Source organism: Schistocerca serialis, chromosome 7 (assembly GCF_023864345.2).
Source record: "Schistocerca serialis cubense isolate TAMUIC-IGC-003099 chromosome 7, iqSchSeri2.2, whole genome shotgun sequence".
NCBI classification, from domain to species: Eukaryota; Metazoa; Arthropoda; class Insecta; order Orthoptera; family Acrididae; genus Schistocerca; species Schistocerca serialis.
Genome location: NC_064644.1, coordinates 335,783,442 through 335,796,667, shown reverse-complemented (window position 1 = coordinate 335,796,667; position 13,226 = coordinate 335,783,442). Strand labels below are relative to the sequence as shown.

At 38.2% G+C, this 13,226-nt stretch overlaps 1 protein-coding gene across 5 annotated transcripts in view; it reads right to left on the bottom strand.

Annotated features, from left to right (window-relative positions):
• LOC126412422 (mast/stem cell growth factor receptor kita-like) overlaps positions 1 to 13,226 on the bottom strand; it is a 308,669-nt gene that overhangs the window by 220,120 nt on the left and 75,323 nt on the right. For all 5 annotated transcript variants that reach the window (XM_050082017.1, XM_050082013.1, XM_050082014.1 and 2 more), the window contains exons 4-5: positions 7,585 to 7,721; positions 5,768 to 5,927 (exon numbers count right to left, since the gene is read on the bottom strand). In XM_050082017.1, coding sequence (XP_049937974.1) covers positions 5,768 to 5,927; positions 7,585 to 7,721 — 297 coding nt within the window. The remainder of the gene's footprint in view (positions 1 to 5,767; positions 5,928 to 7,584; positions 7,722 to 13,226) is intronic.

Here is a 13,226-nt window from a genome sequence, read left to right as displayed (position 1 = left end):
CAATTAGGGTAGGATAATTGGAAATCCTTGGGAATTGGCAGTTTTTGTGAATGACTATTTCTATAGTATTGCAAAGAAACTGGAGCAAAATCTTCCAAAAACACAGCAGTACCCACAATGACCTGCATAGCAAGTGCAATAAAGTTGTTTCCCACAGCACAATTTGAAGTCAGTAAAACAACGCAAAAAGTAAAAAACAAGAAGTCAGCAGGCATAGTTGAGATTCCAGTATCTGTTCTGAATGGGTGTTTTCAAACCCCATTGACAAACACAATAAATTAGTTCTTTAAGGTTCAGATAATTTTCAAGGGCTCCTAAACCATGCACAAGTTGTGTCCATAAACTATTTATTTATTCTTTGCCCATGGACTCGAGCTGATGATTTTAAGCTGAGAGTATCAGATGTATCATATAATTTTACATATAAAATAAATGTACAGTAAACAAAACAGGATTACATTTTATAGGAACATATGTGGCTGTTAACATATATTCTCTTACAATATAAGACCTAATATTTAATTTGATATTTAATACTCACTCACACTGCATATACGCTTCTCTGTACAATACACTTTAACCAGTTTTTAAATAAATTTGATTCCTTTATCACCTTAATCGATTTTGGTACCTGGTTGTAAAATCTTTTGCCTGTTTCATCGGAAGCACTCATTATAGGTTTGAGATTGTACTGTCTTAGTAACAATTTTCCTTTCCTGTTGTTGCATAGTGATTACGTGTGGCCCCATTGTTGCAAAATAACATCCACCCACATGATGCCCAGGTTGTATAACAAAGGTACAGAAGTTAAGCTTGGAAGCCTTTAGACAACCTCCATATGGTCTCAAACTTTCCCCATGCAATTTCCATATTTATGAATACCTGAAGAAAGACATTTATGGCCATTGAATTTGTTTGGACAAACAGGTGCTCACCTGGATTCAATCATGATTCTGTAGTTAGCAGTTATGTCAATTACTTTTGAAATAATAGACAGTTTACTCCCTTTTTTCCATCTGTCTCATTTTCGTTTGACTGCCCCTCATAATAATGATTAAAAAAGCATTATGGTATGAGGGGTGACAATAAGTTAATGTAAGTTCAGTGGATAGAGGAATAATGGTATACAGTACTCAGAAGCTAATAATCAGAGCTATTCAACATAAAAAGTGTTTTTCAATACTTAGAGTCAGTCAACAGAAATCAATAGTAGATTAAAGATAAGTGCAATGAATGGTAATGAAATGATATGTTTTATACATAAAAAAGAAAAAATGAATAAATACTATGTAGAATAAACTTAGATGTCTATATATTTGTGCCATGATTAAAAAGAGAACTAAACATTATGTACCAACAAAACAAAACAAGACGGTATTAAGGGAAATCATAAATTTGATTTAGGGTGAAAAAGTGTGAATGCATATATGATCACATCATCATTATAAACAATTAGAAACTGTGACTATGGTATTAAATTAGTTAGTTACTTTCACGTTCATCAGAAATTCTTCTATAGAATAGGAGTTGTCAAGGTGAAACTTTTCCAATTTGTTTTCGAATCTACCTTAGCTGTCCATCATAAGACATTTTATATCATTGGATATGTGACAGAATTTTGGTGGTAGCACTGTGCACCTATTTTTGTGCTAACAACACCCTTAATCTGGTATAATGCATGACTTTTTTTCTTGTGGTGCTGTAATTGTACACACCACTGTTCCTTTTGACCTGCAGTGGATTATACACAACAAACTTCATGAGAGAATAAATGTATCAAGAAGCAGTAATAAAAATGCCTAACTCCTTAAACAGATGTCTATAAAATGATCGTAGGTGAGCACCACACACTACTCTTACACCACATTTTCGAGCAATTAAGACTTTCTTTCTTAAAGTTGAGTTACCCTAGAACATTATTCAATATGACATTATTGCAAGAAAAAAATACAAAATAAGTCATATTACTGCTTTGTCTCTCCTCAAGATTACAAGTGCAAATGTGACTGAACTAACTTGTTTTAGGTGTTCCTAAATGTGTTTTTTCCAGTTTAAATTCTGATTAACATTTATACCTAAAATTTTGACATTTCAACCCTAGTTACTATTTCCTCACCATGTGTTACACTTACCATTGGTATCATACCTCTAGACATCGAAAACTGAATATTTTGTGTCTTTCTGAAATTACAATGTAAGTGGATAGATAAAAGATCTACTCACCAAAGGCAATGCACATATAAAAGGTATTAAAGTATGTAAGCTTTGGGAGCCAGTGGCTTCTTCTGGCAGAAAGGTTGAAGGGCAAGAAAGAGGGGTGAGACCATTCCCAGAAAACCACTCAATAATACTTTTACGGCACTGCGGAGAGACTTTATGAAACCCCGTATGTAACAACTCCTCCTTTACCTATATTAGTTCTTCATGAGTAAGATACTAGAATGTAATCTTTTACATTTAACTTCTCTAACTCTATGGTTACATGGTGCTCAACCATGAAATTTATCATTTTAGGTCTCTCCAAAATTTCCAAACAGAGAAGAAGCTCTTCTATCTAATTACTCAATTCTCTAATATTTTGATGAAATAAGCTAATATTACTTTCTGAGCATTCTTAAGCATTTTGTGGGGCTCATCCACTGTTTTAACTTCTTTCATAACAAGGTGCCTGATTCTTGACTACAACATAAAAAAAAAGGTTTCTGTCATCAATAAACACAGGAATCTGGCTGTGTGTGATAGTGGCCCCCCATACATTTTCTGCAAGGAACTCAGCCAACCTATCTGTCCCTTTACTATCCAGGTGTAGGCTGACACAGCATAGGCACTGCACTCATATAAGATTTCATTTCAGTCAGCAGCAGTCTGCTCAAGTCTGTATTCACATGACCCACAGCAGTGCTAACCAATGGCTGGGCATTGTGCTTTACATCCTCCATGCTCATACTTTTGTGTGGAGTTGTTCTTCCTATTCCAATCAGGTAACACCTGGCTGTTTCCTGCTCGACCTGCTATAATCACATGATCCTCCTTACCAAAATTTGTGAGCATGTGGCTAAGGCTAACACTTAGAATACGATTAGGAGTTTTGAACTGATAATCAACAAAAACCTAGTGACATAGTCTCCAGAGTTAGGCAGAGACGTTATGTATGGCATTAAAAATAACTACTAAATGATTCATCAAAGATAATAATCAGTTTTTGAAATTATAATGTAAGCAAATAGACGAAAAATCTGCTCACAAAGTGGTGACAAGAGAACACAAATATAAAAGATATTAAAGTTATCATGCTTTCAAAGTCATTGGCGTCTTCTTCTGGCAGAAATGTTGAAGGATAAGGAACAGCTGTGAAGGAAAAAGTAGCGCGAACACACAAGTAAGAAAATTTAATGGTTTAAATTAATATACATAGCATTCACATATAATATTGGTCTCTAAGATTAATAAGCAGGAAGAGAAGCTAAGCTTCCATATATAATGTTGATCTTTTTTGCTCATGTTACACTTTCAGCTACATCACACAAATGTGCCAGTAAAACGAGGTGAATGTCTGATCTTCTGGGCTCGAAATTCTTCTAAATGGTCGTCCTCAAAGAGTTGATTTTTAAATGAGAGTCAAACGCTTTGTAATTTAAGAAATTCATCGTACATTCTCGCACATCGTTCATCTTGCGTAAAAGGAAATCTGCTTTGAATGTAATGCTTTTCAAACCACCATTCGCAATATTTTCCCATGATCTATTAGAAATAGGTTCGTTTCAGCAGTTGCAAGAGAACGCCAAATAACAGGCGTCACCGCGCTTGCGCAGCTACGATGACGCAGGAAGCCCATATGTTCGTACGTGTAAAACATTAAATGATCTTACATATGGCATAAAATAAACAAGACATCAGATGATATTTCAAGAGCGTCGGAATTTCGTGAACCATACTAAAACGCACACTTCGGCTTAAAATGCACATTCATATGTAAATTTTCTTGGAGTACCAGTACTGTATTATCTCATGTTTGGTTCTTTATTATGGCACAATGCCATACGTGCACTTGAAATGCAGCGAACAGTTGAAACTAGCCAATAGTGTGAAATTAAACACCTCGTTTCAAATAAATTGACTGCCTCAACAGAAAAGATTAATAAAAGTCAAATCTCTTTACCAAACCGGCAAAAATAACTTCATTGTTCTGTCAGAAAGGTGGAAATAAAATCTGAAACTAATAACATATTTTAGAATTATGGGAACGTATTTTAATTCATTTGATAGCTTCCGGCCACGAAATTCCGTTTTGTTATCATTTAACGTGAGAGCAATAAACGAAGAGGAAGCAACAAAATCACTAAACGTAAACACAGGTCATGTGGACGCTCCCCACCTCAACTCAGACTGCTCTGTGCATCAGCCCCAGATTTACTATATTTCCGAGCCGAGGCAATATTAAGTAGTGGCGCCCAGCCACACTTCTGCAACCAGAAGCGGGAGAAGGTACGACTCATACGCGACTCAACTGTGCATGCTCAAAAGCCCGCCCGCAGCAGCTCAAATGAATCTAATTTAAACAGTTGTCACGTCACACTCATCGGAGGCAGTTTGTTGTTACAAAGCATTGCATAGTCTTCCTAAAGCCTTTGACACACTTTCCTGTTGGCAGACGCTTGTATAAGCACTGTTTTGTTGTTGTATATGGTACATTTCCTTTGCAACTTAAGTTTTATTATTTTCGTTTTATTTTTTCTCTCGTTCATGTTTTGTTGCTGCAGTATTATTCTGCAGTAGCGGGATACATTAATATCCTTTGTTAGAGTATTGGTTCTTATCAGTCAAAATCACAAAAATGTAACTGAAAACTAAAACAATGAAAAATTCCTGGAATTCTTAACAATTCCCGGGTTTTTCCTGGTTTTCTCCCGGATGAAAAAATTCCCGGGTTTTTCCCAAATCTCCCGGTTGTCCCGGGTTGTATACACCCTGTATATACTACATGAAAAATATGTAGCCCTTCCATATGCTTAGTTGAGTGCACAAAATATTAATAGAGCAGAAGTACATACTGCACAAAAAGTACCAATTTATAATGCTCAAGGCTAATCAAGCATATTCAGACTGATTGTAATTTATTTCACTGAACTGCCAGCACTTTTTAATAACTGAATATCACTCTTTTGCAGAAGAGTCTTTGATGGATCTTCTTTGGCATCAAACATTTTTAATTTGAAACTAATTTTGTAGGGAAGACTAACTGATCAAGAACACACTCCAATTCATGCTTGAATCAGACTGGAGACACTAGAGAAAGGAAGATGAATTACTATTGTTGGTTGTTGCTTCAGCTTGGAGGCTCAATTCATGAAATTCAACATAACTAAAGAAACTACGACAATGCCATGTTTTCAGCAGATTAATATTTATTCCATAAAATATAATTTGTAACAGTTTTGAATCCAAAAATGAAGAATTATTTGCTCCAAATAAAAAGTAAATAAATAATTTTTTTATTTACATAAAAAATGGAAGAACCTCATAATAACAGATTGTCTGGTAACCTGATATGCCTGTAACATTCTAAGTAATGGCGTAAGACTGAAATTCTTCTTTGTGGCTGGACCTCAAAGTGTTAATAAGAAACCATTCTCTTACAATAACAGTAAATCTTATTTATATATATACATGTCTAAAGGCTTTTGTGACTCAGTAGCTTAGAACATCAGCAAAATATTATCACAGATGGATGCAGTATGATAATTATGTTATAAAAGATTGGACTTACTTTTCACGTTTATACTAATGACGTAACTATGTGTTTCATCACATTGACCATCTGTCCCATATAGACAGCATGCATAATTTCCATTGTCAGTCAAAGATACACTGTGAATAACAAAGCCTTCCTTACTGACAGTGATTCGTTCGTCATCTTCAGGGAGAACCTTAAGCAGAGAACAAACACACTGAACATAGAAATAATGACTATATTATCTGTCATACTTTTATTGACATGAGTTAGTAAACACTGGAAGACATTATCCATCCAACAAAATGACAAGATGGTTGTAGTACTGTAATTTCAATTATGTAGTGAATTTCTTGTTGTACTGTGAGTTTGCCTGTTTTGAAATGAGTTATGAGTCAATTCTAAATCCATCACAGGTGCTATCTTCATCTCATCAACTTAAAGAACCTTTAGCAATATGAAAAGGTTATACAACAACTCACCACATAAAGGAGACCTTAAGTCACAAATAGGTACTACAAAAAGACTGTTATACATTTAAGCTTTCAGCAAAATGGCCTTACTCTGAAGTAGAAAACACACATGCATTCACACAACTACAACTCACACATACATGTCCACTGTCTCTGGCCACTGTGGCTGGACTGTGGACAGCAACAGTACCTCATGGGAGCTGCAATCAAATGCTGGTGTTGGTAGGAAGGGTCCTGGTGGCACAGGCTGTGAAGCAGTTATTGAAGTGAAGCATGTGGTATTGGGCAGCATGCTCAACAACTGGGTGGCCCAGCTGTCTCTTGGCCACAGTTCATCAGTGGCCATTCATGTGGACAGACAGCTTATTAGTTGTCATGCCCTTGTAAAAAGTGGTTGCAGCTTGGTTTGTGGATAATGTGACTGCTTTCACAGGCAACCTTGCCTCTGATGGAACAGGAGGTGCCCGTAACTGGAGTGGAAATGTGGTGGTGGGGGGATGTATAGGGCAGGCCTTGCATCTAGACGTATTTCATGGATGTGAGCCTTGAGGTAAAGAGCTGTGAGCAGGGGTGGAGAAGAGACTGACAGGGATATTGTATAGTGGTGAGAGAGAGTGGACATATGTGTGTGTGTGTGTATGTGTGTGTGTGTGTGTGTGTGTGTGTGTGTGTGCACCTGTTTTGCTTGTGAGAATGTGCATGTACTTTTCACTTCGGAGGGAGACCTCTTGGTCAATAGCTTAATCATATAACAGTTTTCTCACTTGTCAGTGACTCAGTGTCTCCTCTACATGAATAGCAATCTACCCTTTTCATAATACTGGAGCTATTCCATCATCAGCTTTCCACTGTTCAAAAAAGCTTTAAACTTTTCTTACTTTCTTAATCAGTACTAGTTTTGTAGATGCTTGGTATGAAGCACAAAGCATACATACAGTGCCAGCACTACATGTGGAATACATGGAAGGGGGAACATGTTCCCACCACACTGCTCCTCACCTTACAAGAGTTTATTTGATGGGTGCAACTAGCTTTCAAACCTCCCCACACCCTTTTATGTTAGCAGTGAAGATATTATGACAAACTGCTGATTACTGACAATTAGTTATTGGGTCTCCAGCAGGGTGGCAGTACTGAGCCATGAAAAGTTTTTGATGAACATCATATTCATAATTCTCTACCAGATAATAACACTTGTCGAAACATCACGGAATCTCACCACTGCCACCTAGAGACCTGAGAGCTTTCCAGCAGTATAATACACCAACAAAGTCTAGTTTCACAAATAGTGAATTAGTCTTTAATATTATAATTTGCAAATTTCTGTGAAATTCTATACAACTCTATAGCAGAAGACACACTAAATATAGATATACTCACCTCCGCAGCCTCTTCTAGTTTAATAAGGTGCAATTTGACATCTGGAGATGTAGGTCTGCAGGGTACTATGACAGTTCCTGATGGTTCAACGGTCACAAATATTCTTTTAGTTGCCATAGCAATTGGTTGTTGTTCATCTGGTAGAGCATAATAACAAAATTTTAGAGAACAATAAACCACACTGCCTCTGAACAATCTGAGCAAAAGTGTTCCATAAGACTACCAAGATCAAATAGTTAACAACATGCAACTATTACTTATTTTAGTCACAGGAATTAGTTACTGATAAAATTTTATTGATAAATGATTTATATGAAGGTCATCCTGAAAACAAAAAATGTTTCATTATACAAAATGCAAAATTCAATATTTATTGGAGAAAACAATTCTGTTACATACACAAAGCTTCCTTCACTACTCTATATAATCACCTGCTAAATTTAAACATTTGCTGTATCTGGTCACAAGATTCAGAATTCCTGTGTTATATTCTTCCACCGACAATTGATTAAACCAGGTGATCGCTGAATTTAAACAAAAGACCAGTCACACATTTCTGCTGTGCAGATCAACTCTTTCTATTTAAAGAATCAACTGACTTGTATGACTAGTGTGTTCATAATGCTGTGAGTGGAGGTCGCAAGAAGTTGGCCTTGTGCAGTTGGTGTGTGGTCAAAATGATTTAAAATCCCTATGACAGTGCCTTAAGGAATGTTATTTGATTTCTGAAAGCTCAAAATGTGAAACTGGAAGAAATTTGCCAGCAACTCAAAGCAGTCAGTGGTAATAATTTAATGAACAGAGCTCGAAATTCTGCATATTTGCATTTAACTGCATGTAAATGCATACACAAGGTGTGGTCAAAAAGTGACAGTGCTTTCTGCTTTTCTTAAAAACTCATTATTTATTCACCAATGTCAATTTTGTCCACTTCAAAGTAGTCCCCCTCAGTTATAATACACTTGTTCCAGCATTTTTTCCAATGTTGGGAGCACTTTTGGAAATCATATTTTGTGACAGTGTTCAGCCCCTTCAGCGATTCTGTTTTTATCTCATCAATGATGACAAAATGATGTCCTTTCGTGGTTCTCTTCTGACTCAGAAATACAAAGAGGTTTCAGGGGGACATGTCTGGCAAATACACTACATAATGGTTTTGTTTTTTGCCAAAAAATGAACATGCGTTGTCGTGTCAGTAGGAGCATTATTGTGATGAGATTTCCAAGAGCAGTTTTGCCGCAATGCTGATCGTTTTCTTTGGGTTGCTTCATGTAAATGACATGTAGCTTCCAGGCAGTATTACTTACTGACCTCACTTCCATAACCCAGGAATTCATCATGCACTATCCCATTGCAATTGACGAAAACAGTAAGAAGAACTTTCACAAGTTCTCAAACTTGTCAAACTTTTTGGTGTTAGCTCTTCAGGCACTTTTCATTGGGACAATTGCGCTTTTGTTCCAACATCATACCTGTATATCCATGTTTCATCAACTGTTTTAACATACTTTAGAAGATCTGGATCAATGTTGACTTGATTCAGCAACATCTATGCGACAATGGTTTTGGTTGAAATCAAACAATTTTGGAACAAACTTTGCTGCTACATGTTTCACACCAAAAAACCCAAAAAATTGCTTGGAATGAGGCAAGGATACACTGACATCATCAGCAACCTATCTGATGAAGATTTTCCAGAATCATTTTCTCTAACTCTTCAACATAGTCATCAGGAACTGATGTGCTAGGGCATCCCGGGGGGTCATCATCTTCAACATCTTTCCGACCCTCTTTGAAATGTTTATACCACTTGTAAACTCCTGTCTTACTCTTAATAGATTTTCCAAAGTCCATAATCAACATTTTTAATGTGGTGCTGCACTTTATTGCATCTTTTTCGAAAGTAAAAATTCAATGAGCACTCAAATACACGTATAGCATTTTTGACTGTCAACAATCAACTAAACATTGAAAACAGCTGAAAATGCAAACATACATCATGAACGTACGTACCAATGAAAATAAAAACGTTTTGAAAATCACGTGTATACAGACCACAAAATTAAACATTCCCGTAACTTTTTGATCACACCTCACAGATGGGTTTACAGTGCATATTTAACTAATTCACTCATATTTATGCACATGCTTTACTTCTACAGCAATGATTCATGAAATAAAAATATTTTACAGCCATACTATAAGAAGAAGAGAAAATAAGAAGCAAATTCTTTTTTATTGCTCTGTTTGCACAGAAGAATTTATCTATCATGTTTCTAAATCCATAAAAGGGCGCCAAAAATGAGGACAACATAACTGTCAATGATAAGCAGTTCCTGAAACATGTCACTCAACATCTTAACAAACTAAATAAAGTTCAGTAATAATACAGCAAACCTTTAAAGTTCAGTGGAGCCATCAATATGGTTTGTATCATGTTACAAACATGGCACAAAAATTACATTTTCAATAATAAAAAAAGTATCATTTTAGTTAACTTTTAAAATTGTGTTGTTACTCAGAACTTTTGAAATATTAGTGAGAGGAGAAAGACTATTATAGTGCCAAAGGAGAAGAGCAGTATGCTTATTTACTTCAACAGTGGATTGATGGAAATCCTAGACTAACAAGAGATGTAAATATAGTACTGTGCCAAGTGTGTGAAAAACAAGACATTTTATTTTTGTATTTTCATAATATTTCAAAAATCAATGCAATTTTTGAGTTAGTGGTCGTCTTTATTTCACAAAAATAAACTCAAGTTATTTTTATACCACTGTTTTAGGTGCCCTGTGAGAAAAAATTCCAGATACCACATTTATAAACAGCTGCTCACAGAAATGCTTTTAATAAAAATATCTCCAGATCCAAACACCATTTCCAAAAGCACTCCCTGCAAGCAGAAGTGGAAACAATGGCAACAATAATTTACTGAAAAATATCTGCAAAAGGATTAGTTTCAGCCAACATCCCTTTCAACAAAGTAAATAATGTAGAATTTTGAACATTCCTGGAGAAACATTCTGAATGAAACACACCTAATGAATCAAGAAAATCAAATAATGGAAAGTCTAGGTTGGAATACCAACACTTATAAAAAGGATAGATTGCTACTCACTGTAAAGATGACACACTGAGTTGCAGACAGTATAAAAAGGATAGATTGCTACTCACTGTAAAGATGACACACTGAGCTGCAGACAGTCATAACAAAAAGACTGTTAGATGCTAAACTTTCAGCCGCAGGCACACCTCACACACAAATGACTGCTATCTCTGGCCACTACAGCAGATAGGAGTAACAGAGTATTGGACAGAAGAACACTGTCTGGAGCACTGCAAAAGGTGGCACACCAAGGCTCCCAGGCACAGTATTAGGAGGCTGAGGGGAGGGGAGGGGAGGGGGGGGGGTGGCACAGGAAGGAGGAAAAGACAGGATCAGAGAAAAAAAGCATGGTGGTTGCACTGGCAGTGATGAAGAATGGTGAGGTTGGAGGATGTGAATTGGGATGAGTTTATAGGACAGATGGGGCAGAAACTGTTGGGTGGAGAGTGTGGGGACAGCAGGTTATTGTGTATTGAGGCCAGAAGAATTTTGGGAGCAGAGAATATGCTGTAAAGATAATTCCCATCTGTGCAGTTCAGAAAAGCTAGTGCCAGAGGGAAGGATCCGGGTGGCCTGGATTGTGAAGCAGCCATTAAAATCAAGTATGTTATATACAGCTGTATGTTGTACCACATGGTGGGCGACACTGCCTTTGGCCACAGTTTGGCGGTAACCATTCATCCTGGTAGACAGCTGGTTGGTTGCTATACTAGTATAAAAATCTGTGCAATGATTGCAGCAGAGCTGGTAAATGACATGGCTGCTTTCAGGTAAATGACAGGGCTGCTTTCACAGATAGCAGGTGCTCTAAGGGGGTACAATAAGCTTTGACAAGATTGAAATAGGAAGTGCTGAATGGGTGGACTGGGCAGGTCTTGCAATTAGTCTTCCACATGGATAAGATCCCTGTGGCATGGGGCTGGGCTGGGCTTGGTAGTAGCATAGGGATGGGCTAGGATGTTGTGGAGGTTGGGTAGGTGATGCAACCCCACTTTAGGAGGGGTGGGGAAGATCATGGGTAAGATATCCATCATTTCAGGTCATGAAGATAGATAATCACAGACCTGACAATGAATGTGTTCCAGTCCAGGGTGGAAACGAGTAATGAGGTGGGCACTCCTATGCAGCTGGTTCTTGGGAGTGGTGGGAAGATTGAGGGTGTGTGAGTATATGGCACAAGAAATCTGTTTGTGGTGTAGGCCTGGTGGCAGTACCTGTCTGTGAAGGCATTTGTGAGACTTTCAGCATACTGCGCAAGAGAATTCCTGTCACTGCAGATATGCCGTACCTTGGTGGCTGGGCTGTATGGCAAGGATTTTTTGGTGTGGAAGGGATGATAGCTGTCAAAATGCAGGCACTGGTGGCGAGTGGTGGCAGCAGTGTGGATGGAACCATCAGAGAGGAGGTCAACATTCAGAAAGGTGGCATGCGGGTTTGAGGAAGGCCAGATGAAGCAGATGGGAGAGAAGGAGTTGAGGTTGTAAAGGAATGACAATAGAGTGTCTTGGCCCTGAGTCCAGATAATGCAGATATCATCCAAGAACATGAACCAGACCAGGAATTTGGGGTTTTTGGCATGTTCAGAAAGTTTCCTCTAGGTGACCCATAAACAGGTTGGTATAGGAGGTCACCATGCAGGTGCTCACAGCTCTACTACAGTTTTGTTTGCATACCTTCCTTTCAAAGGAGAAGTAGTTCTGAGGAGGAATTTGGCAGTTCATTTGGAGTATGAACGGCATTGGGAGAATGGGGATCCATGAGGTAAATGGGTGGGGATGATGGAGAAATGCTGAAGGAAGTGGTTGGTATCCTTGACATGGGAAGCTAGATTTTGAGCAGTTGGTTTGAGGTGTTAGTCAATGAGGCACAACACCCAGCTACAATGGGGCATCCAACACCCAGCTACAATGGGGCATCCAGGATTCTGTGGTTTGTGGATTCTGGGGAGCATGTAGAAGGTGTGTCTGCAGGGCATCATGGGGGTGTGGAGGGAAATGGATTCAGAGGACAGGTTCTGGGAAGGGTCTTAAGGCTTAGGCAAGGATTGGAGGCTATGTTGGACTTCCGGGATACTCTGGAAGAGTTTATAGGTGGATGAGCCAGACAACTGGCAAAGGCCTTCCACCAGGCGGTAGTGACCCTGTTTAAACCTTTGTCTGCAGGTAGAATGATTAGGTGAGGATCTGTTTTAGGCTGTGTACAGTTGCCCTCCTTCCTTCTGCTGAAAGGTTAGTGTTCTTACAAAAAGACTTGGGGAAGGGGAAGGGGGGGGGGAGGGGGGGGGGAGAGGATCAAAGTTTGATGGTTGTATGAACAGGGAGAGACAAGGTTCAATGTTGGGAATAGGTAGACTTCAGTTGAAGGGGTTGGTGATGAGTGATGAAGAAGTGTTTCCATTGCAGAGAGCAGAAAAAGAAGAGCTGGTCTTTGACAAGCCCAGCATCACTAAATTTGGGTGTAAGGCTGAAGGTGAGGCCTCTGGAAGGGCCTGAAACTTCTGTGGAGCTGAGGACTTTGGTGGGAAGGTTAACAACAG